This window comes from Anser brachyrhynchus, assembly GCF_964034855.1.
Source record: "Anser brachyrhynchus genome assembly, chromosome: 1".
NCBI classification, from domain to species: Eukaryota; Metazoa; Chordata; class Aves; order Anseriformes; family Anatidae; genus Anser; species Anser brachyrhynchus.
In genome coordinates this window covers 113,277,453-113,303,468 of record NC_137694.1, presented here as the reverse complement: position 1 = coordinate 113,303,468, position 26,016 = coordinate 113,277,453, and the positions used below count along the sequence as shown (strand labels likewise).

General features: G+C 39.2%; 1 protein-coding gene across 2 annotated transcripts in view; it reads left to right on the top strand.

Annotated features, from left to right (window-relative positions):
* The first annotated feature begins 487 nt into the window (after positions 1-487).
* Positions 488-26,016, top strand: part of SCAF4 (SR-related CTD associated factor 4) — a 46,399-nt gene continuing 20,870 nt past the window's right edge. The window contains exons 1-13 of one of the 2 annotated variants that reach the window (XM_080597682.1): positions 488-840; positions 12,813-12,896; positions 13,492-13,536; positions 14,893-15,054; positions 17,083-17,218; positions 19,660-19,799; positions 20,366-20,542; positions 20,863-20,963; positions 21,456-21,503; positions 22,649-22,757; positions 23,095-23,262; positions 24,460-24,545; positions 25,172-25,362. In XM_080597682.1, the coding sequence (XP_080453808.1) occupies positions 811-840; positions 12,813-12,896; positions 13,492-13,536; positions 14,893-15,054; positions 17,083-17,218; positions 19,660-19,799; positions 20,366-20,542; positions 20,863-20,963; positions 21,456-21,503; positions 22,649-22,757; positions 23,095-23,262; positions 24,460-24,545; positions 25,172-25,362 (1,477 nt within the window). In that variant the 5' untranslated portion in view covers positions 488-810. The remainder of the gene's footprint in view (positions 841-12,812; positions 12,897-13,491; positions 13,537-14,892; positions 15,055-17,082; positions 17,219-19,659; positions 19,800-20,365; positions 20,543-20,862; positions 20,964-21,455; positions 21,504-22,648; positions 22,758-23,094; positions 23,263-24,459; positions 24,546-25,171; positions 25,363-26,016) is intronic. The other variant, XM_080597683.1, reaches the window with a different exon arrangement.

The window sequence follows — 26,016 nt, the reverse complement described above, 5'->3', positions numbered from 1 at the left end:
GTTAACAGTGCGCTTAGTAAGGGTGCTCTTTAATAGGTGCCGTAGCCATGTGTTGTCCTTGAAACCACGTCTGGTAGGATGTATGGTTTTCTCATGAACATTAGCTCCACACTTGGTGTGAATGTAATCATTGATTAACCCATGCTTTTACTGGTGCAAAACACTTGAGTTTGGGACAGAACTGAGAGGCTGCTCGATGTGTGGGACGACCGGTGTAGCTTCTCCCACCACATAAAACACACCAACAAGCGGCGGTTCCTCAGTTCCTCTAGACAACCTATAAGACACAATTACGGGAATTTTTATTTTTTTTTTAAAGGGCAATTTTTCAAGGGTAAGCACGGAAAGACCCACTCCTTTCTCCCCTCACACCGATCCCCCCCCCGCGTCCCCCGCTCCCCGCCATTTCCCCTCCCCGGGGGCGGGGCGAGGCGCTGACATGGCGGCGCCCGGGGAGCTCCCCCGGCCGCGGGTCACGTGACGCCGCCTCGGCGCGCGCTCCCGTCGGTTCCGTCCCCTCCCCTCCCTCCCCTGCCGGCAGGGCCGTGTCGCCATCCCGGCGTGCCGCGCGCGGCGTGGGGGCTCCGCCATCCCGCTGGGAGCCGACGGGCAACGGACGGGGCCCTGCCCGCCGCACCGGGAGGCGGGAAGGAGGCGGACGGGGAGGGGAGGGGGCAGGAGGAGGAGGAGGAGGAGGAGGAGGAGGGGGGGGGCCGCCCAACGGCCATGCCCGCGCGCAGCCCCTGAGCGGCGCCCGGCCGCCCCTCCCCCGCGCGGACGCCCGCCCGCCCGCAGCAGCCAGCCGCCAACATGGAGGCCGTGAACGCCTTCAACCAGGAGGTGGGAGTCGGGGGGCGGCGGGGGCACGGCGGAGGGGAGGAGGAAGGAGGGAAGGGGGGCACGGCCGCCATCGTTGTCCCCCCCCCCCCGCCTTCCCCTCAGCGCTCGGTTTCCGGCTCTGGGCCGCGCGGGCCCGGCCCGCGGCCTGCGCTGGGGAAGGGCCCGGTAACGCCCGGGCTGCGGCCTGCGGGGGGTGAGGGGAGGTCGGGGCGGAGGTGGAGGCCGGCAGGGTGGGACAGGGAGAGGGGGAAAGCGGCGGGGGGCTGGGGGGCTGCCCCGGCGTGGGGGCAGGCTGGAAAGGCGCTCGGAGCCCTCTCCCCTCGCAAACAGAAGGCCCCCGTCGGCCTCTGGTGGCTTTTTGTGATTCTTTACTCAGCCAGCCAGGGTTTGGAACAAAATGGACAACGGCTGGCTTTGCGTGTTGTGGAAGGAAACGCTTCAGCCCCTATTTTATAAACTTTTCGGCCTAAACCAATTCCCAGCTAGACCTCACTTTGCAGATTTGACTGTTGCAGGTCAGGTATGGGCTACAGAACGTGCCTATCTTCCTCGCGACTAACCAGTTCAAACTAAGCCAGGACCTATCCCGGAGCGTTTAGTGCATTTTGAAGGTTGCCGTGCGTGTTTGCTGAACAGAATCGAGAAAAATGGCAGGCTACCCTCATGTGATGAAGTCATGCTGTGTAAAGTTCACTCCCTGCAACTAACTGCTTGTCATACACACTCGACCAAAAATCCACTCTTTGTTAACAAAAATACATATATATAACAGTACAAAGTAAAAAATAGATAGCACGTGCGTCCTTCTAACAATTTCTTTCATTTGTGCATGCTACATGTTGAACCAGTCGTACAAAAAAGCATACAAAAAACCTTCCCAAATACATTGGAGCAGAATGGCACACGTGCTGCATTTTCAGTTTTCATGCAGAGCGCAGAAATATTCTTAGCTGACTAAATATAAACAAATTCTAGCAGATGATTGCTTTTACCTCATTCATTTCAAAATGATGCTACCTGATAAAACTTAATTGTACAGGTAGTGCTTTGCGTTTCTCATACAATAAAAACCACTTTTTTTGCTGATCTGGGGGTGAAAGCATGTGTGACTTTAGAGTAGACATTAGTGTGCCTTGGTATCCTGTGACTAACCACAGTTTTAGAAATAGGCATGTTTTAATTAATGCATCCTCCTTTCAGATGAAGCAAAAGCATAATTGTTTTGTTTGATACAATCAGAAATTTATTGTGTAATTTATTGTGTAAGCTGAAAGGTATTGAAACGCTGGATTTTATTTCAATGTCAGTTATGGAGAAGAAAACTACTTGGAAAAACTCCTCTTCTGCAATCATTGGCACACAGGAGTAGTTCCATAGGACTGCTTGTGCATAAAGTTATAGAGTGTTAATAAATTTAATTTTTTTTTGTAATTACTGTGCTGTTCTTAGAAGGTGTGTTTATGGTATTAGCTAAGAACATAAAGTTCTTCAGCTGTCCTTTTAGCATTACAGAATGTATGCTGCCTGAAACTGCATGCAAAACAATGCAGATTAAAATAAAGTTTGAAACAGCTCAAGCTTTTTTTGAGGAGGGAAAGATTTACGTTAAATACTGCTCCTTTTCTGGGTTTTCTCACTGAAAGCGGAGAAAGGGCAGTTTTACAAAAGTTGTCAACATTTTCACAGGGTGGTGGGGATAGGGCAGGCTGGTGAGTGGTTGAGGACTCATTTTGTCCATAAGACTATCTTAAAATGCATAAATGACGTAAGGACAGCAGAGGTATTAGTCTTTGCTAGTCGAATAGTTACTTTATTGAGAGTAAAACAGCTTCAACAACAAAGATCAGGGTTGTCCCCAAATACCCTGTAGGTCAAGGATTCCTCAACATACTGTCTGGCAGTTGTACAATACCATTGTAGAAAGGGACTTGTGGTTTTATAATGGCAACTTCAACTGCAACAGCCGTGAGTTTGGTTCTGGACTTGCCATGTATGCTAGAGGGGAGGCGTTTCCAACTTTGCTGTCCCTTCTGGTGTGGAGGTGGCAGCTGCCAGCTCTCAGCCAGTCTGTGTGCCAGAGGAGACGTGAGCTACTGCTTCAGGTGGTCGTATGATCTTTTGGGATTTTGGGGGCAAGTTTGGTGATTACAGTGATTTCTGAAATGGTGAGAGGTCCAAGCTCAAGTCATGTAAATTAGGCATCCTCTGGGCTATTATATTGGTATCTTCTTCTCAAAAAAGAGAAAAGCACCAGCAACGTTCTTATTAGTGCAAGCTGTACTGTTTGTTTTGCCTGAAGTTCTGTACGAATCATTCATAGTTTTGGCTGACTCCGGTTTCGCTCAGAAGTTCAGGTTTTGGCCTATGAGTTACAGGCTTCTGACTGTATACGATCATGTTGCAGTGAAGTAACAAGTTTCTGCCTGTTAGCTAATTGTGATAAGTATGCGATCTTAGCTGCCCATCTGAATTGTGAGGTGAAACTTAAATACTGAGCTTTGAGCTTGCATGTTGTGCTTAGCAATTGTGGCAAGCTACAAAAGAACACTCCGAGTCCATTAGTTTGGCTCCGGTGATGGGTGGTAACTTACAGGGGTTGCGCAATTTGATCGTGTTTGATTGTGTTGCCCATTCCTTCAAGTCCTGTTCTTTGTACCTCTGTTTTGAATGCAAGTTTACCTGTCAGTGTGCCTCTGAAATTCTAATTTTTCTAATGAGCGGGCACATTTTTTGTATTCAGCGAACGTGTTTGCGGCTTTACTTTTATCCAGCTGCGCTCTGAGCAGATATTACCAACTGAATAGGTAGGATTTGACAGTTATGTAGTATAGTGTATTTTCCCTGAGGAAATCAGTTCAAATTGTGTCTTGGAAGAATGAGTTAGAATTCGTGTATTTTTTGATGTATATGGTTTGTTACATTAACAGTGCAGCGTAAGTAAATCACAAAAGGTAATTTGATAATGGTACAAAACTTAGATACATCTTTAAGAAAGCAAGTGAATGTTTTCCTAAAACAACAAAAACACATCTGCCACAGTTTGTAAAGGTTTTAATCCTTATCATGTTTGAATTTAGGGGATATATGTTTCCTTTTCATTACTCTGAAAAAATTGGGGGATAACTTAAAGGTTATAAAAGTTTGAGACCAGAGGTAGAGACTTCTTTACGGTCTTGGTGGAAGTGGGATAAAGTCAAGTCTGCTATTTTGTAATCTTACATTTGTATTGAGTAATGCAGTACGTTCATTTAATCATATGTCTCAGGTTGGTAGCAGGTAATCTGTACCACTACAACAGTTGATATCCCCCTAGACTGCAAATGGAATAGATATTTTGTGGGCAGCTTATTTTAAGTTCCAGTTGCAGCTTTCTTCTTTACCATTTATCTTTAGTCAGTGAACCAGTCAGTTGTATTTTTGTTCCATACAGCTATCTTTCGCTAGTGGTAGACGACCTTTTGCGTATTCTGTTACAATCCCCTTCCCCCCAGTTGTTTTCTTCTTCATTTTGCCCTTGCCAGCAAGCTCCATCTCCCTCTATGGAGAGGGTGGCATTCAAAGGTTTTAACTTTGGTGAGCGAGATGTGGGTAACCTATATTCTCTGTTGCTCCCTGTTCTTCCCCTCACCACCCCAATACCTGTAAACAGAGGTTAGCAGGATGTCCTTTGCAGTGGTTCTTCAGCAATTTACTGAAATTCACGAATCCTGGTTAGATTCCCTCTAATGTATGGCAAAGCAGGAAGAACACAGCTGCCAATACCTGTGGTTGGAGGAAAAACAAAGGTCACAGACTTCTGTGCATTTTGCACCCCCCCCCTTTGTCTCTTTCAGAAAATGGTGAAAGCTACTGCCTGTTGCAGCTGACTAAAATATATCCTATGTTCTAGAAGGTGCTGCAGAGTGTATTTTTAAGTGAGCGTTGTCTCCCACGTGTCCTGGGAGAGTTGCTCAAGCAGCCCTTCAAATGATGTTTGGATGGTGTAGAGGACAAGAAGGATAAGAGAGTGCTTCTAGAGTTTTAGGCAGAATTTAGTCCTTCTTTAGTGGGTGACGGAGACTGGAATCATTGCAGAAGTAGCGTGCAGCTCTTTGGGGACAGAAGTTGCTTTGTTGCTTTTATGACTGCATCCCATTAGTTGAAGTATCATCGTCATTCTGATAGTGAAAGATCTGTGTCTGTTTCTTCTGGACTAAAACGTTTCCAAGAATATGGAAAGCTGTGATGTCCTATTGGAAATTCTTGGAAAGAGAAGAAATGAGATGAAAAGCTTTTCAGGAGACAGGCCGGACTAGTGAACATAGCACTGACCCGAAGAGGCAGATAAGTTTCAAAAACGTTTGTGTAGAAAATAAAGTTCTTGTCTGTGTGCTTTTCTGCTGTCATCTTCATTTGACTGTGGTTTTTTTTGTTTATTTTGGTCAAGATTTTTCTCCCCAGTGATTCTGAATTTGTGAATAGTCTTTCTAGGCCGTAGAAATAGCTTAGTGGATCGAGTATTCTTTTTGCTGGGGTTCATATCTGATCAAATTTAAATCTCACTTTATTTTCCAAAGAATATAGGCTGGCTGCCGTGAATGTTACGGTGATCTCTGATCTTCTGTGACACCTAATACTTGGTATGCTTCACAGCTGATGGTTAAGAATTTAAAACTTACATTGATCCTCTGAGACATAGCGTAGGAACAGAAGTTTGGTAGACATTATCTTCCTTTTCGTAGCAGCTCAAGGAAGAACTGGGTGAGACCTTAGGAGGAAAGGAAGCAATGAGTTTTATAGGGGAAGGAAAATGTGTTTAACCATTTTTTTTTTGGACCCATGTGTATTTTTTTTAAACATCTGACCTCTTAAAGATCTGGTCATGAATGATTTTGTTAACAAAGCACCATTACTGTTATTGTGCTGTCTGTGCTTGGTAGTCATGTCTTCTACCATCCGTTTTTCTCTAAGTACATGAACAAATAACTGTACTATATATGTATAAGTGACTTGCCATTTGTCTGTCTTGTGTGGTTTCTAAATGCATAAATGCATTTCAAAAAATAACAAGTGAATATACAGAGTAATAATATGCAGAGTAATGACTGTATCATATGTGTGTGTGAAGCCTGCTTAAAGAAATGTTCTTGGACACGTGAGACTTGCTAAAATTGTTGAGGGCGTGTTAGACTCCTGTGTTAAAATTGGAGAAGGAAGTTTGAGTGAGAATATTTTAACAATGACCCGAGTGCTTGATATCCACTAAACACTGCATTTTTTTCAGTAGGTTATGTCTCCTGCTCCTTTTCTGTGGGTTTTATTTAGTGAGTATATAAAACTGAGCCGTACCTCCATATTTGTAAATAGATCTCTTTATAGCAAAGAGACTTAACTGGGAGAGCAAAGCCAGAGAAGTCAGCATTACTTAAAAGGTATTTACCTTCCTAATATGTTAGCTGGTGCTTAAAACAGATAAACAGACTTAAGATCAGGCATCAAGCTCAAAACACAACAAAGATTGTAAGCCTGATTTTTTTTTTTCCTTCTGTGCCAATGGGGTAAGTCTCACAGGATGACTGTTTCACTTCTTTCCTAGTAGTTTCGGTTTTGGGAAATGTATGAGCTGTTTCTTTTCTCTGTCTGTTTGTATTAGGATAGAGTAGAATAGAATGATTCAGTTGGAGGGGACCTACAACGACAATCTAGTCCAACTGCCTGCCTGCTCCAGGGCTAGCCAAAAGTTAAAGCACGTGACTGAGGGCATTGCCCAAATGCCTCTTGAACACTGACAGGCATGGGGGCATCAGCCACCCCTCTAGGCAGCCCGTTCCAGTGTTTGACCACCCTCACGGTAAAGAAATGTTTCCTCATGTCCAGCCTGAGCCTCCCCTGGAGCAGCTTTGTGCTGTTCCCGCGTGTCCTGCCATCGGTGACCAGGAGCAGAGGCCGGCAGCTCCCTCTCCACTTCCCCTCCTCAGGGAGTCGCAGAGCAATGAGGTCGCCTCTCAGCCTCCTCTTCTCCAGGCTGGACAACCTGGGAGTCCTCAGCCCCTCCTCACAGGACGTGCCTGCCAGCCCTTCTGCCGGCTTCGTTGCCCTCCTCTGGATGCTTTCAAGGACCTTAACATCCTTTTTATATTGTGGAGCCCAGAATGGCACAGAGTATTCAAGGTGAGGCTGCACCAACACTAAATATAGCGGGAGAATCACCCCTTTTGACCGGCTGGCTGTGCGGTGTGTAACACACCCCAAAATGCAGTTTGCCCTCCTGGCTGCCAGGGCTCACTGTTGGCTCACGCTGAGCCAGCTGTCGACCAGCACCCCCAGGTCCCTTTCTGCTGAGCCTCTCCCCAGCCACTCCTCTCCCAGGCTGTGCCTGTGGCCAGCGCTTCTCTCCATCCCAGGTGCAGCTCTCAGCATTTGCCTTTGTCAAGCTTGATGCCGTTGCCAATTGTCCAGTGCTCCAGTCTGTCTAGGTCCTTCTGCAAGGCCTCCCATCTCTCTGGGCGTCTGTTAATCTCTTCTGGCATGCACACATCACTGCCTGATTTTGCCTTTTTTGTAATGAACTCAGTAATAAAGTGAAGCCGATAGTATTCCTGCATTTCATCTTTTTCTTCTTGATAAGATACGCTGTGCCAGACGTGCTGTCTTTTTAGGGTTCTAAGGTAGGGCTGTGGGCAAACTTCCAAGTAGAGCATCTCTCTTATGTTTAAAAAAACATAGTTTCTCATGCTTCTATGTAAAATAAACCCTCAAAAGGCATTGATGGTAGAATAGCAGAAATGTGTAATTTGGTTTTTGGAAAACTAAATTAAATTATTTTGAGCAACCTGATCAAATGGGAGGTGTCCCTGCCCACAGCAGAGGGGTTGGAATCAGATGGTCTTTAAGGTCCCTTCCAACCCAAACCATTCTGTGATTCTCTAGGTCATCATCCTGTGCCTTCTCCCATTACCTACTTCTGCTGCACCTCACCCTACACCTTCGATATGAACCAGAGCGGGTTCTACAGTTCGAGTTGGAAGGCCCTGTTAGTTTGCTCAGTTCTGCCACGTGTTCTCCAGTACTTCTGCATTTTACATTGATCTGGGGGGGATGTTTACTAGCTTGCCCTTTAAATAACGTGCAGAACAGGTCATCACCTTTTTACTATCTGCTAAGCTTTAAGGAGTGGCTCTTTTTTTGGTATTTAGTTGCATTTATTATTCTGAAAACTAGGAGGTGATTTTCCTCCCTTTGAGGCTCTTGGCTTTAGAGGTATTTTGTCCTGTATATCCATACTGTTATGAAAAGTGTGCAGAAATGTTCTTGAATGAGTATTTTGTATTGTGGTTTGAGTTTAGTAGGTTCTTTATTACTTCCTTTATTTTTGTAGTACATGGGTTGATACAGAGCAACAAAGAAAAGATCCCTTTAAAAACATGGTTCTTTAAAAAACGTGCTGCCACAGCACACAGACTGTCAGTTATAGAGAGGGAGGTTCCAGAAATGTTCACAGATTCTTGAATTGAATTGTATCCTAAGCCAGAGCTTGTGTAAAACAACCGTGCATTTTTTCATACTACTTTCAACAGGTAGGATGGTTTCAACTGAAACAGTGAAGTTTTTTAATGACCTTTGATGATGATCTCAATAGCATTTTGTGGCTAAGTCTTTCTGTTAGTTATTCTACCTTGTTTTTCCCTTGTGTGTGAAAAGATCCACACAGATGGCAGGATACAATTTGTCTTAAACTACTGAAATTATCAAAAGTAAACAAAAGTACAAGTCTTGAATAGTCCTTGGGTTCATTAAAAGAAGGTTTCACTTCATTTCGTCTCCCGTGCTACCTCTTGCCCTGTTGTGCCCCCCATCCTTGGCAATGGGATACCCATTTGACTTCTGATTGCCAGGTGAGCTGTTTGAGGGGCAGTAGCCTCTGCTTGTTCCTTTAACCAGCAGTGTCACTATACAGGGAAGGAAGGCAGGGAGCAACTACGAGCTGTTTCTTTTCCCCAAACATGCGGTTATGGTTGGTAGGAATGCAGTGGCGAGAGCAGCAAGTCATTTCCGAGCAGGTCACAGGCTCTACTATTGGAGGCAGCGTGCCGGAAGTGCTCTTAAAGCTAAGCTTTTGCACCTAGGTTGCTTCTTGAATTGATCATAGTGCGCTTTGAGGAATTAGATACTGCAGTACTCTTGGAAGAAGACTCCTCTGAAAATAGACTTTTTTTGGGCATACATTGGTTCTGGGAATGTGTATGAAAAAGGATTTAAGTCTAGCTGAATGGGCATAATACTGAACAATTTCCCTTTCTAACAATGAAAATTCATAAGGAACTAGTAAGGCTGTTAAATTTTAGGTTTACCCTTCTTTACAACACCGTTTTGACACATGTAACTGTTATAGTGAGAATTAAGTAAAAACCAGGTTTAAAGTACTCATTTGGTATTCTAAAATCTTAAGAAAATCCAAAAGGCAAGGAAGTTTTGGTGTGCCATTCAAAAAGCTAGCTGTGTGTGTGAAGAGAGAGCAGAGTATATATACAAACGTGTGTGTATGTATGTGTGTTTACGTATAAAATTATTTTCATCTTAATCTGATAGATGTTTCAGCTGTAGTTCATCCTGGGCTGTACTCTCTGGAAATATCCGCATGTACTGACCTCATTGCTTTTACTGTGTTTTTGTTGCTGTTGCCCAGAGTGCTGTCTGTAACAGCAAATGAACAATTTACAGTCATCTGCTCAGTCCTGTTCTTCCAAAGCTTCTGTTTATTCCTGCCTTATTAGCCTCAGTTCCAGCCTCTCATGTTCTTTAATTAGTGCCTTCTTGAAGCTACCATGTTGTTTATTGCATCCTCCCTGGCTACTTCACTGCATCTAGCTGGTTCCCTTCTTCCTGCCCTCTAGCAGTTTTGTGCTCCTTGCATTTTTTCCCCCAGTTGTAACATCATTCTTGGGATACCTTTTCAGACACCATTTTTTTTTCTTTTTTCCCCTCTTTTCTGCAACTTGTTTATTGTCATCTGTCCTGCTATGAGCTCTCCCAGTTTCCTGGTTCTCTCCTGTGGTGTTCCTGAAGAAGGAGCGCTGAAGTGCTGCTTTCACACTGGCTTCTTTGTTCTTGGAACACGGGGCTGGCTCCTTTTTCTGCAGGGCTGGTCGCTTCTTGGTGCGTAAGGGAAAGGATACGGAGTGCTGGTCTTGAAATGTTGGCTCCTTTTTCTCCTGCTCCACCTCATTTTTCAAGCCTTCTGGTGGTCCGTTTGTGGGTGTTGGGTTCTTTGTTAATTTTGTTTTTCATTGCATCTTGAAACAGATTTTCCATTGCTTTAATGTAAGCATTGGCTTTGTTCATCATGAGCCTTTGCACTTATTCAATAGAAAAATATAATTCAGAATTGAAATTAAAACTCAGACACCTCTCTCCTTCTGTCTTTTATCAGACAGATTGCATTTGGCCATACTGTGATTTGTCAGCAAGCAGAGATGTTAGCTGAAGTGTGTCTTACAGCTTGACTGGTTTTAAAATGAAATATTCTGGCACTGGAGCTTGCCTTTTATGGAGATTCGTAACGAAAAGCCATGGTTTTGACTTGTTGTTGGTGTTGGAAAGGATATCTGGCTACCACTCTCTTGAAGGACAATTTTTCTTCATTCCTATATCTTGGAATAGGAATATAATTAAAAGTTTACATGCATATATTCTTGCTTACTCTTTGTTTTATTGGTGTAAAGCTTTCTTTTTGAACTGATGAATTAATAAGTTGTCAATCTACTTTCCTTCAAATAATTGGCAGTAATTTTTTTTTGCCTTCTGCATAAACATACCTACTTTTTTTTCCTTAACTGAGACAACAGGTAAATCTGCGTAAGTTGGTCACTTCAAAAATATCTTGAACCTTTAAATTCGTAGAAAAACAAGAGTGATTTATAAATGACTTCTTGCTTTCCATTACACTGTCAAATGAAGATATTTTTATTCTGTACTTTGTTCTGTGGCAGGCAATTTATTACATTTTTGACTAGTATTCAAGGGCTTTAGTTTTTCTTTATTTCATTGTGATAAACAAAATCACTTATGTAATGCAAAACATTTTTCTATGATTTGTGGGGAAAAATTCAAGGTAGAAATGATTGTGTAGGAAATGTTGAAGATCTGTTCCTTGTGTTACAAAAAAACATGACAATATGAGGATTCTTTCTGCCTTTAGTAAGCCACAGCTAAGATAACAGATTAAGTTCGTGGGAAGAATAGAAAATAATATTTAACGGGGTGAGAGCACCTAACTATGAGGTGTGATTCGGAAGGAGGAGTTAAAAAGTAGTACTGGAACATCCTGGCTTCTATTTCTGCCTGGAAGATGGGAAAGAAGATTGGAGAAAACTGTTCTTACACGCCAACGTGGATTGTGCTTCCAGGTCTGCAGACGAGCAGAGTAGAAGCAGTCACAATACGCCATAAAACCCTAGTGTAGCATATGGTGTAGTTTCAGCAATCGGCTATTTTTACGATGGGAAATTACAACAGCAGCTTACGGAGTACATGGAGTTCGCTGTAGATCCAGAGTAGGTAGGCTAGGCTGGAAAATGGTGAAAGGTGCACAGGATTTTGGTGTTGTGTGTGCAGTGCATGCTTCTGGGTGCCTGACTGTAGGACTGGTATTGAAAAACAGCCCTTCCAAAATCTCCTATTTCCCTGTTCTCTTAAAAAGCTCTACACACAGCAAATTAGAGTAGGAGAATTATGCCATTGAGATGATGCTGGGGACCTGGGGAGAACACGGTGCTCTTTCCTCAGCTCTCTGTGGTACCAGCTGTGACAGTTCTACATCCAGGTTTTAGTTTCTTTCAGTTTCTGAAATGCAAATTTAGTTCTTGCTTCCAGAATCATGGTTAACACTGGAAGACCAAGTGGTGTTTTTTTCTCAATGCCAAGATTGAAAACTTTGTGAAACTGTTTTGTAATAAAATTTCCTCCTGTGAGATGCAAGTCACACTGATGCCACTTGTGAATGTGAAGTTTGTTTTTTAGCTTGGAGTCACACTCAAATTTAAAGAGATGGATATCCTACCTGTATCCTATCTGTTTTGAGTATAGAATGTGCTTTCAGTAATTTAGACTTGAAAAAAAATAACAACCTGGATTCTGCATTACTAGATTTAAATTCCTTTTTGTTCTTAACAGAACAGCACTTGGGGTTCTTAAATTCTGGTAGGATTACAACTTTTTGATACAGTGTACCTGGGCTATGCTTAAAGAAATTAGGATATGATTATTCTGTAAATCTGGCTCACAGAATGCCACAAATTGCCGTCTGTATTAAGACTAGTCGCTTCTGAAAGCTTTGTCCTTGAGGATCTAACTTTTCCACTGGGCAGCATTAGTATGGAGAACAGTGCAGAGGATTCTACAGAACAGTTGGTGCAGTTAACTTTAATAATAATATGGGATGTTCATAGCAAACCAAGTGTCTCAGTTAAAGACATTTGCAGTGTCTATATATATATAACAGGGTAATTTGAAAACTTAGCATTGATTTGATGCCTTGATGGACGAAAGTTGGCATACTTTTATGCAAATTATTTTAAGATTATAGGATTATGTCAGTCTAGCTATCTGTAAGGATATCCTAACATTTCTATTTTTTAAGGAGACGTTCAGGCTAATTTAAATCAAGATGCAGTTAATTGATTTATATTACTTCTGTAAAATGGTTCCTATACTATAAGCAGATACCTGGTTTTGGATGTAAGTGGGACTTTGACAGTAGCCTTATCTTGCAAATTGCTGAATGTGGGCTACTTCACAAGGAAAACAGCTTTGAACATTGCCTAGAAAGATCTGCTTGGTAGTCTCTTTGTTTCAAAGGCCAGCCAACATTGCAGTGATGTGTAATGTGGAACATCTGTAATCAATCAGTTGTCTGAAATGTTGTCTTTTTGGATAACAGCTTAAACTTCATAATACATTTTTAATATTTGTTTGTGTTTTCTTTTTCTCTTCAGCTCTTTTCATTGATGGAGATGAAACCTCCTATTTCCCGAGCAAAAATGATTCTCATCACAAAAGCTGCCATTAAAGCTATTAAGGTAAGGTACAATAGCCTAAAAATAAAACAATAACAGTAGCAATGTGTTGTTGTTTTACTTCTAAGTAAACGCATCTCCAGACTTCCCAGTCTTAGCTTCATGGATGTTTTATTCTAGCTGGCATTAAGAAACAAGTGGGTGGTGAACATCATCTCCTGGTTTTAGATTAGTAGCATAATGACAGCTTCATTTTTTTGAATCGTTGCTTTTTAATGCCACCCACTCTAGTGTTATGATTTCTATGTAATAAAGCTTTAAATGTTGCAGCATGCAACTGAGTCGTAACATATTAAAACATATTGAACTCGCTTGTAAAGTAAATCGAGAAAGTTCTCAGTAGTACTTGAGACGCAGTATGTCTTTTGTGTACACGTTGAAACACTTCTGTAGAAAGGATGGCTTGTGTCTGTCTGTTCTGTGATTTTTTTCCCCATTAGCTGTAGACCTTGATTAATTCTAACATGCTTCTTTCTCAAAAGTGACTTCAATGTTTTTGTAGTCCTTCCTAAATAATAGTAAGCACAGAGTTAAAATACTTCTAAAATTGTGTCACTGTCAAGTAGTTGATAAATTAATTTATGTATTTATTTTCCAGCTCTACAAACACGTTGTCCAGATTGTAGAGAAGTTTATCAAAAAGGTAATAAAAAAAACCAAACCTGTCTGCGTCTGTTACTACATATGATTAATAATGCTGGTAAATAGCCAAAAAGGCTACTGTTATTCAGGGATTGACGGAAACAATCAATTTTTTTAGTGTTTTATATATTTTGATATCTCTTTGAGTATATAATCTCCTCATTTGAATTTTCTGTACTACATTAGGAAGAGGAAGAAAAAAAGTATTGTAAAACTTCTCCAATCAGCAACTAGGGAGGAAACTAGCAATATGGAACTTGAAACTGATTTTCACTGGTGAAGATAATACATATTTTAGGAAATACAATTTTTATACTTGCGTAGGCATGTAAAACAACAGGCTAGAATGTAATGATTCACTAAAAGGAAACTTGCATACTGCTGAACATAAGTTCCTCTGAGTGAACAGGAAAAATACCTTTTCATTTGTGGAAGAGAAGAACTTGCTGTTCTTCTGCAAGATGCATTAAATACCAGAACATAGAGTTGATGGAAGAAGTCCAGTGCATTTGAGTGTAAGGTAGCTTGACAACACAATTGTGACAGTCTGTACAGGAAAGTAGTAGATCTGTTGTTTCAAGCTAAAGATACTTTAAAAGCAGTGATAGGGAAGGTGAAGGCTGCGTCAAGTTATGCAGCTGTATTTTACTCTGTCCCAAATGTAAAAGCATTTTTTTCTTCCTTCTCGATTTCTATCAACAAAAGTAAAGCAGTAAAAGGATTCTACCTAAGCATGATACACAAGTCTCTTCTGTATACACGCCCAACTGTAACTTGTGTTTCTATAAAAATGTTCGTGGCCCCTTTCTCCAACTTAATGAAAATACTACATTGTGTAGAAAGTTATTGTTATATAAATTAAAAGGTTTTTTAGATTAAAATTCTTAAACCTTTTCTTACTTATTTGTCATTTTGGCTCATTAATGATGCACAATACCAACTTCTTTCGGTACTGTAAAATAGAGTCTATATCTTTTTGTAGAAATTTGTATATGAACCTGGTATTACAGTTCACTTTTTGTTGTCTTTAATAACTATTACTGTTGAATCTATTTAAATACTTGTTTTCATTTTTAAAAAAAAAATAACATCTGCAAAAGAACAGGTTTTTTTGGTGGTGCTGCCATAAACATTAAATCTGTGGTCAGTTTGAAATTCATCATTCTGTTTGCTTTTATACCATCCATGATCTACATAGGCTGAAGCCTCTGTAGTTTTAGAAACAAATGGTAATGGTGTTGATGTGTTTTTTTTCACTGCCTTAATATAGTAAGAGTAGACTCCTTGTAGGGAACTGAGGTGAATGCATGCTGTCTTCTGAGTATCACTGCCTAAAGGACATTTTTTTTGTTTTCAGTGCAAACCAGAATATAAAGTCCCTGGATTGTATGTTATTGACTCTATTGTTCGTCAGTCTCGTCACCAGTTTGGAACGGACAAGGATGTCTTTGGGCCAAGATTCTCTAAAAATATTACTGCCACATTCCAGTATTTGTATCTCTGTCCATCTGAAGACAAGGTACAACTATGATTTCTCAAGTGTTGTTGTGAATTGATAAGTGTTCTTGTGACATTTCCATTTACACAAAAGCTAATTCGGTGGTTCTCTGTGTCCTTGTAGTGACTATTTATTATAATGGTAAAACATGACAAGAAAGATTGTCAATGATAATAGTTAAATGGAAGTTCTAAGTTATACCAAAAAGTAAATATTTTGCCTAAGTTCATCACTTTTGCTCTGTGTATGCAGACACGTGAACAGTGTGTGAGTGTTTGTGACTATGCCAAAACTTTTCTTCTTGAGGTTTCTTCAGGAAAACTTAGTGTGGAAGGTGGTGTCTCCCACAGAAAGGTGTTGCAGAAGTGCCAGAGTTGTAGGAAGTGAAGGTTCTGCTCCTAGACTTTTTCTAAGAAAATGACTATCTTTATTTCTTCAGTCTTGACAGATCCCGCATTTGAGAATTTAATTGCTTCTCTCCATTGTGAAGACTTATTTAAGGCCTCAGTTTTCTTAGTTTATCCTTAATTTCTTGATGGTCCCAGTTGCTACCAACAGAAGATGGCTTTTATGCCCTCTGTTGGAACACATTCAAAAGGCTTCCGAGATAAGTGCATTTTAGGAGTTGCCAGTTGGTTTGCAGAAAATTGCCTACTCACTGCAACACTAAGAGCAAAATACTCTTTTTCTAAGTGACTTTTTTTTTCTAATTTCCTAACTAAGCTTTTGAAATCTTTTGGTACTCTGTTGTTTTCTAGGATGGACACTGAAGACCTTTAGACTGAGCCTGATACTCTGAAACTTAATGCGTGAATATCTAGAACCTAAACAAAAAATGACCTGTAGATGCAGAATAACCATGGGTGATATCAAAAGAGAATGATATTTGTATTTTTAACAGCCTTTCTGTAAGATTAGTGTGGGATTGAAATTAGTGTGGGATTTTCAAGTCTTTCAGAGAGATAGAATAGTCGAGGCCAAAAATGCTGCTGTTTTGAAGTTTAACTATTCTTCAGTCCAAAATCTTGTACAAAAATAGCCATTCCAAGTTTCTGTCTTAATTGATACTATTGTAGAAATATTTTGTTAAATTCTTCAATCATTTAGCTTATGACAGTACCAGTGGATTTGCATGGGTGTATGTAACTGAAACACAGTAAGGCATTTGACTGTTGAAACAAGAACAGAATCAACTCATTCTTGGAAGCTGCATTAGAACTGAGAAGTACTTAAAATGTATATGTGTAAGTCAGATGACTAAGTATATAAAAAGGATGGGTATGCCAAGATTAAATATAACATTTATTCTGATTTCTATCTGTTTGTATGTTATACCTGAAGCAGCACATCTAGTTAGGTATTATTGTTTAATGCTAGGCTAAAGAAGGAAAGGCTACTTTCCAGCTTGTTCCTTAAGGTTTATTAAAAAAAAAAAAAAAAGAGCAAGCTTAAAATAACAGCTGTCAGTTAGAGGTTCTAATTTAATCTTCCTTCAGTGATCAGTTAGAGAATTTTCCACCCGCTTTCCTGATCTTTTGAATACTGATAGAGATGAGTTTTCTGGTGCCAACATAGAATTGGTTGGGTTAGTAGAAAAAGTTTTGAACAGTCTTCACTAACTTTGAAACTTCTAGTATTTTATGGTCTAATTGCCCCTCTCTCCCCTGGGCTTTTCCAGCTCATCTTCATTTTCTTTCTCATAACATTTGTTGTTTGTTTCACTCCTTTATGACTGTGAAGAAATGGTGGTGGGGCTGATGTGACTACTTCTACTGTTTATCAAACCTGGATTTTGTGATGGGACAGAACAGCTTTAGAAAAATGGTACAAGGGGATAATAAGTTGGCAGGTTGTATCTTTGCCATATGCAAGGTCTTGCTGACCTGTGTGACAACATAGAGGGTTATTTAAAAGGTGTGCCCAATTCTGTTGAACTACTATACTGATCAATCCTTTCTTCTCAATGTTTAAAAAAAAAAAAAGATGAATTTGGAGTTTGTGAATTAGGAAAGCTGTATTTAGCATTGATGTCTGCTTTTGTTTCGACAGAGTAAAATAGTCCGTGTCCTGAACCTTTGGCAGAAAAATGGTGTTTTTAAAATTGAGATCATTCAACCCCTTCTGGATATGGCAGCAGGAACTAGTACTGCTGCTCCAATGACAGAAAATGCTGCTAATAATGAAGGTATAAATGACATTATGGCTTCTTCTACTTGTTTTAGAAAGGTGAATGGTATTAGAAACTCTTGCTTTCACGTTCAAGTGCTACTAGTAGTTTCAACAGGAACGTATTAATAAATTCAGCTTTGCTGTCACAACTATGTGGGCCAGCTGTAGCCCGTACTGATACTGTACTTCAGAAGTTATCAGAATGTGAATGATCATTTTCAAAATACCTCAAATCGATACTGCGTGAGTGCATATGGATGCACATCTTTTCCATAAAGATGACTTAATGTTCACTCTTAAAATAGTCTTTTCTTTATTCTGAAATATTTTTGTTGCTTCTTAGTTTTATAATTCTCATGTCCATTTTTTTAATGTTAGAATCTGGATCCATAAAGCATGATGTTCAGTGTAAGAGCTTACACTGAACCATCTTAATGTCTGAAAGCAACAGTTATTAATATCTTTCAGTGTGAGACCCCAAAACATTTTATGCTGGTGTTTCAAATCCAAATTCCTGAACAGTAAATTTAAGACTGATGGTAGGCTTTTACACGGACTACTGGTAGAAAACCACTGACCTAAAGAGTAAAGTAATGACTGCCCTCCCACAATATTTTCACTGACCTACTTTATGCCACATAAAAAGCTGGTAGTGAGGTTATTGAATTGTGGAAGAGCAAATGCATACCACAAATCCCTCTTTCTCTGGAGGGTCGTCTTTTTGAGTTTCTGTATTTCAGTCTTAGTTTTTGTGACCTCAATATTTGCTGCACTTGTATATGTTGGAATAGGACTGGCAAAAATGTAATAATGTGAATGAGGTGTGGTGACAGACAACAAAATAATGATGCGCAGTAGCATAAATAGAATATTCTCCAGTGGTGTTCAGGAAAATGTATTTTTTAAACATGGTGAGTTAGGGGGGAAGTATCTTAGCATCTCAACTCAGATGCAGACTGCTGGCTATATGGTTTCATTCGGTTATAACAGACAAGTGGCACTATTGTTCCGTCTCTGTCTCATTACTGGTAGCTAACGGATCGGGTGCCTTTTTCGTAGATGTTCATCCTGATTTCAGTCAGATTATTCACATGCACCAGAGGGGATAATTTGGCCCTGAAATAAACATGCTAATGATTAATAATAAATATATTAATGCATTATATGAAATAGAATCTCTTTCACTTACAATGCTGCAAAATCTGTTTAGCCAAAAAGAGAATTTTTTTTCTCCATTGAGCAAGCAAATATCCCTCTGAATATATACAGGAAGTAATTTGGGAGTTAAAGTATCTTTTAAATCAATCACGGATCTTTTTGCAGAATTTTTATGTAACATCTGACTTCTGGGAAAATGTTATTCAACATTTGACTCTGCTTGCTGCTTATCAACACTGCAGTAGTTTAAACTGCAAACAGATGAATGGGTTTAAAGAAGTTGTTATTGTGATGCAAACATTAGCTTAGTTTCTCAAAAAATATATATTTTTTTAAACTTTATTCCATTGTACAATTTTATAACATTTCATTAAAATATTTTCACTGAAGAATAGTTACTTGCTCACAACATGGAGAAATTGCTGGTATTGCTGCTAATTTATATTGTACTAGCAAAATGTTTGTTAAAAAAACAAAAAACATTGTTACTTAAAGCAAAGAGAATGGAAAAGCTGCATGTGTAGACAAAGCTAAGAGCATGCCTTAAAATGTGGTTTCTTTAGTGGAGTTCAGTGGAAATGAAACTTTTTCTGGAAGAGTTAGTATATGGTGGTTTATACAATGGGAGGATTTATCTAGCAGATGCAGGTTTGGCTTATGTCTCTGCAGAAGTGGCATGTGAACAAACCTTGCCAAAGGAGTTGCTTGGGAAATAATTTTTAGAAACCTTTAATTATTACCAGACTTCCCAGCAAAAGTTCTGCTACTGCTAGAAAATAGTTATCAATATTTCAAAGGAATATGATTAGAAAACTCAATTTTTCTTGAAGTGAACCATTAAATGATTTATTTAAAATACTCCTGAAAAAGGAGTCCAGATTTTTAAACTTTGAAAATGGAACTAATATTTTAAGTGTATTGATTTGTATTGCTTAATGCTGTCTTGAGTAGTAGTTTTGCTGTTAACTTTCCTACAATTGTAAAAATGTAATCATCGAGCTGTCATCTAAAATACCATGCTGGACTAGCTTTCAGATAGGCTTTTTTTTTCTTTATTTTCTTTTTAAATGTATTTTCGTAGTGTATCCAACGCAGAGATGTGAGCAGTGAATAGAGCAGTTGAAGGCAAAATTAATACAACATGTAATTGGGGTAGTTCAGATAAGAGCACGGACTTGATTTTTTTGGTTTAAATAAGCTACTGTGGATAGACGGGTGTTTCAAGGAGGTAGATGTATGCACTGATGAGTACAATTTTTGAGTAATGAAGCTTTTTGTTCATTCCTACGGAAATCTTAGGTTCACCGCCCCCTCCAGCAAAGGTTGCTTCGGAGCCCCCTCAAGTCACTGCTAATTCAGTACCGACAATGCCACAGTTGCCCAGTTCTGATGCCTTTGCAGCTGTAGCTCAGTTGTTTCAAACAACACAAGGACAGCAGGTAACGTCTTTATATGTAAGATGAAAGGTGGGGAAATGATGGAAGAAACATTCTTGATTTGAAGCAAAACGAAAAACAAAACAAAACAAAAAAACACTGCCTGAGTCTTAAATGGAAAACTTGTAAGAGCTGAGGTCGGTATTTGAATCTTCCATGGCCTTTCTATCCAGAGATGATTGTATTCAGGAAAAGTCAGTTATGCGTTAGTAAAGAATTAGTTCTGAATTGGTACAGTTACAAAGTTTCAAGAGTAGGCTGAATACATAGAATGAAAATTGAATTTTATTGTTTGGTACACTCAATTAAACAGCTTCAGTGTTGGAAGGCCTAAATATTGAAGTCTTCTGATGTGCTGAATTGTGCCACTGATGTAATTTAAAAATTACTTCTGGTCTCGCTGGAAGTTCTCCACCTTCATAGCTCAGTCAGGTTATTGGTTGTATGCATCCTATGCTGTTGGTGTTCATTCAATGCTATAGGCTAATTTGATACAAAATTTATATCCTACAGCTCTAATAGTAATATATACAATGGCATTTATTTAATACTCTGTTTTTTTTTTGTAGCTTCAGCAAATTCTTCAGACTTTTCAGCAGCCTCAAAAACCCCAGTCACCGGTCATAGATAACACTGTGATGGCTCAGGTTCAAGCTATTACTGCTCAGTTGAAAACTACAGCATCACAACCACAAGAACAAAAAGCTGCTTTCGCACCACCTGAGCAAAAAACATCCTTTGACAAAGTAAGTTTTCCTTTGTTCCTTGAGTTTAACATCTTCAATTCAACAGGAAGCTTAGTGGATAGTTTAGTGGATAACTGAATGTCTTCCAGATGCTGGGGGGAAACGGTGCAAATTGTTTCGTCTTCAATGTGGAGGTTGCCTTCCTGTTTTTATAGACTTAGCATTTTCTGAAGCTTATTAAAACTGATTTTGAACAGCTTAGTTCATTTCAATATTTTTCCTGCTTCTAACCTTTTCTTTAATTCTAGAGCTGTTAAAATTTTGGTTTCTAGTAGTATAAAATATGGCAAAAATAGTAAGCTCACTGTAATTCCTTTTAGAAGCTGCTAGATCGGTTTGACTACGATGATGAGCCAGAAGCAGTGGAAGATTCAAAGAAAGAAGATTCAGCTCCTTCTCCTTCAGTTTCTCAGCCAGCTTTGTAAGTATTTTTTTTTGTCAGAATAAAAGTTAAACCATGTTTGTTATTAAAAAAATATTTTTAGGTTACAAAGCTTATTAAAATTTCAAGTTACTTCGGTGGTTAACTGTTACAGTCCAAAGTTAAAATGTTGTTGTGTTTTTTTTATACCTTGGTGATTGAGTGTGGGTTTGGCATGTTGCATTATTGGTTGAGGAGTGTGTTTAGTGGAAAAGCTCAGTTTTGCTTTCAAGATGAGTTCTGTATCTTTATTGCACTACTGAGCGTGTCAGGGCATTGTTAGTAAGCAGCTGGATTGCTTTGCTGGCTGGGGAAAAGATGCTTTCATAAACAAAGTTCGATTCATTAGCTATTAAAAGAAAATTGACTTTGCAGCTTTAAAATCTCGAAGATTAAATACCCATGCAAAATAACTTGGACTCCACTTTCCCTTTTGCTATGCATTTTGATAAAGTCTTAAATTACATGATCACATACTAGTTTTTTCCACAGGACCTCTCTCTCATTCAGTGCACAGGCTGGATGGTGCTCAATACCTGGGTTAGTCAATGTTTCTTTTTTCCCTGCTTCAGTATGTGGCCCCATGTCTTATTTTCTGCTTATGCCATCCAAACCCTGCTCTGAAAAACAAAATCACTAACTTTGTCATCAGCTTTCTTGGTGTGTTTTATCACTTTAATGTTCCACAAGTATTAATTAGTTAATTAAAATGCCTTGTAAGTAAATTGGTAGTATTTTCCCTGTAATACAGATGGGAACTCTGAAGTACAGAAAGATGAGGTAGGTCAAATGTATCCACTGCTTGTATATGCCCAACTAGTGATCAGTGGACTAGGCTTTTCAGCTTGTTTATATTCTGTTTGTAGCACTTCTAAGCCTCTGTCCTTATTGTCTTATACTTGCGTAAGATGCTTCTGAAAATTGGATTCCAGAAGTCTCACTTTGGGCAAACAAAATCAGAGGTATCCTCTGAACATCAGAGGTATTTTCAAATCTGTATGAAAAACTGATTTGTCCAGAATCGTGTAAGAATTGTATGGTGCCTGTGTTTTAAAATGGTACGAAGTTTCATTTCACATCACCATTAGATTTCTTTATCTTCCTGAAATCCTGTTTGTTTTCTTACACAAACTGCATCCTTTAAACAGGCTCTATTAACTGCACGGACCTCATTAATTCCCTGAGCACTGTCCATTCTGTGTGTTGAATCAGGAAGTGAATGGTATCACTGTGATCCTTGTGTGATATACATATCCCTTTCTTCTCTGCCCTAAATTTCTCTCAAATGAAAAGGTTTTTTTCCCAGTGAAAGTACGGTCACTGTCTTTTATTCCCACAAGATGAACTGGAAAAGAGGATAGTTAGCCTAAGGTAGACAACCTTCATGAAAAATTTCCATAAACTTACGGCTTTAGCAAGATAATATAAGAAAAGAAGGGGAAGAAAGAGAATTAATTTTTTTTTTGTAGCACTTCTTTATATGTTAAAGGACTGCTCTTAAAATGGAGAAAATATAAGGAAGACATTCTTTCTGTTTTCACTTTCTAGAGAGGAAATGGGATCATAATATATTTTTTCTGTCTAAATTTAAAACAAGAATGTGTAAATGTGCGTACAAGTATGTCAAAGGCAAAAATAAGTCTGTATGTCTACTGACTTGTCTCACCAAATATTACTGTTTTTAGTGGATTTCCAGGAGAAGGTATACAACAGCCAGTATTTCCTCAACTCCCAAATATGGATCCTTTTCAGCAGCGAATGATGGGAATGCAACAGGATCCAATGCGCCACCAGGTAACTTCAGGGTTTTTTAGTTTCTCCCTTATCCATTATGTCTTCTGTGTTTTGTACTTTTCTTTGATGGAGAAGCAAGGAAGTGATGTTTCTGTTAGCGAAAAGTGAATATGGCTTAGTCCTTCAACTTTCCCAGAAAAGAGAATTTTGTTGTCTATTCTAGTTAAGCTTTGAAGAACTTGTTTTTTATTCTGTACACATAACTGCCTGACCTACTTCATTTTTCTCAGACTTCTGGGTTTTTATTGTGACTCTGAAGCAGAGAGACAAATTTACTTCTGGAAAACCTAATATATTTTTCCTAACTGAAGGGTTTTGTGTGTTTTGTTCTTGAAAGGTCCCACTTCCTCCTAATGGGCAAATGCCAGGTTTTGGTCTTCTGCCTACCCCACAGTTTCCACCAATGGCTCAGCCTGTGATTCCGCCAGCAGCACCTGTGCAGCAAACTTTTCAGTCTCCTTTCCCAGTACAGAGTGAATCACACATGCAAAAACCCCATCAGCAGGTGAGGACCCTTTGAAATAAATAAGTTTTTAATTTACAGTGCTCTCTAATACTTGTCTTTATCAAATGCACATACTTTGTTCAGGAGAGGAAATTTCATGATAACTACCTCAAGTGGTGGCTGTGAGGTTTGTTCATCTGAGTGAACGTTGGATAGCCACAGTGCTACGTGATGAGTTAGGTATTTCAGGAATCTAGCAAAAACAGCATATGTATACTGTATGCTTCTTCCAGTATCAGACTCTGGATTGCATTTTCTGTCCACTGAGTTCTTGCTTCCCCTCATCATCCCTTTCCTGTCTCCATCATGCTTAAGGAATATTTTGTTCCGAGAAGTTCTAACAAGGCAATCCCGTTCTGGGGAGAAACAGCTTGAAAAAGCTAATTTTAAAGGGTTTGGTTTTAAAGGTTTTAAAGGGTGGACTCTGAAATAGAGAAAATGAACTCGGAAGTCTGTAAAAGTTCTAAAAATTCAAAGTGTATGTATGTATATGCCTCTGTCCTTCAGAGGATATTGTTGGTATGGTGACTGCTAAGAAGAAATCAAAGAACAAGTCTCCATATAAGCCTGTATTTTAAAAAAAGTTTCTAAATTTCTTACAGCAATTGAATATATTTACCTCACTTATTCCAAGGAAAATTCTAAAATGAGAAAAAGAAATGATACCAAGCTGTCGTTATGTGGTGACCTGTGATGTCACAGGTTCTATAAATAATTTCTGCTTTCCACCTGTAGTAAAGAGAGAATTCTCAAGATATCTTCCTAATTAGTTTGTTAGTCTTGAAGTGTGTTGAATCAGTAATTCTAACAAATTGTCTGTTCAGATGTTTCCTGCCAGGGCCTATGAGTTTGGTCACAGAGCAGGATCTGCTGACTGACTTTAATGATATCCTTTGGACATCTGTATGGTGCTGAAATAAAGGAAAATGTGGAGAAACGATTTACAAGTTGAAGATGAGAATTTTGTCCAAATTATTCTTGTGTTTTTCAGTGGTTGTATTAAATTAATTTACTACCAGGCTATCTTCCTGTTGGTGGCTTTAGTAGTGGGGAGGTTTCTGAGGAGAATGGCATTATATTTTAATTTCATGTATGTGACTATTTAATATAGTTTTAGTGCTGTTACATAATTCAGTATAGGCACAAAACAAGATAAAATGCTTGCACCTGTAACACCAGTCAAACTTAATATTTTAGGACATGGAAGTGGAACAGCCACCTATTCAAGAAGGAAAACGACATATTTCTGACAGCAGAAAGTCAAGATCTAGATCTGCCTCAAGGTAAATTAGTGAAATCTCTTTTAGTTTAGTGAGGGTATATGTTATATTGAGTATTGGATTTTAACATAAGGAACTTAGGTGTATCATGTCCAAAGATTTGAAAGGGCATTCTGAGTACTGGGGAGAGCTAGGCTGATTGGAGCTCAGAGAACCTGGTTCTGTGCTGCCAAATCTACTGTGGGGGTGATAATTTCTAACTGTCAGACAGCAGAGAATAGTTCAGAGGTGAGCTAATTCCTCAGACTGTTGCAGGAGTTCATTTTCAGTGCCTTAGGACAGTCTTGTTACTTGTATTTTGTGTTGACTTTGTGGGACCCTCACTCAGCATACTTACTTGCTTTGGGGACCACTTCACAGAAGTGCGTAATTCTGCTGTGCAGGTTGGATTCTATTAGTGAATGCCAAAACGCAAGTTTAGCAAGAAAGTCTCATTTTGATTTAATCTCGGGATTATTTACACAAAATTACTGTTCCATATATGATTCTGTGTATGGACAACACTAGTGAAACTTGGTAGTCATAGTTGTCGAGGGCTTTAGTTGAATTCCTTCCCCTTCTGTAAGGAGTAAGGAGTAAAATAATAATAATAAATTAAACAAAAACAGTAAATTGTTGGTTTAAACTAGGTCACCTAAAAGGAGGCGTTCGAGATCGGGCTCACGCTCTCGAAGGTCACGTCATCGTCGGTCTCGATCACGGTCCAGAGATAGACGCCGACACTCTCCTAAGTCTCGGTCACAAGAGAGACGTGAACGTGAGAGGGAGAGAGAACGTAGATCAAAAGGCCTTCCGCAGATCAAATCAGAAACTGTTAGTGGTAAGTTCGCTTTTTCTGTTTATCATTGATAAATTGCTGTAACCGTGAAAATTCTCGTAGTACCATTTTTCATATGCTCAGCATCTTCATGGTTCATACCTGGATTTTTTTGTGTGCATGTGTTTCCAGTGTTTTCTGTAATGAATTTTAGAGTTCTGTAAAGTTGAAGGCGTTATATCGTAATTACTGTGCCTAATTAAAAGGAAATACTAGCAAGACAAACTTAGGTATTTTAGAAAAACTGTAAATGTTGAAAAGATACATTACTTAGACTTATTTTTTTAAAATTTAATGTTGACTAGTCCACTTACCTTTAATATATGATGTGTGATGAGAATCTCCCAGAAGACAACTCTAAATCTGATGTGTGTTAATTTTTTTTTTTTTACTTATCAAACTACCATCTTCCCAAAGAACATACCAGAGATAGCCCAGTATATTGTGACAGGGAAAAAAAAATCAGGTTGTGTAATTTTTAACCATTGTCTGTTCTTGCTCTGGTTCCATTTTTCATTCATTTCATTCATTCATTTTCCATTTTTTTAGTACTAGAAATCAGTTTAAATAAGCATCACTTCATTAATGATGTATAATTGTAACGTCAAAGAGCAAGAAAGCTAAAATCTGAAAAAAAATTAGCTATGTCTTAGGTAC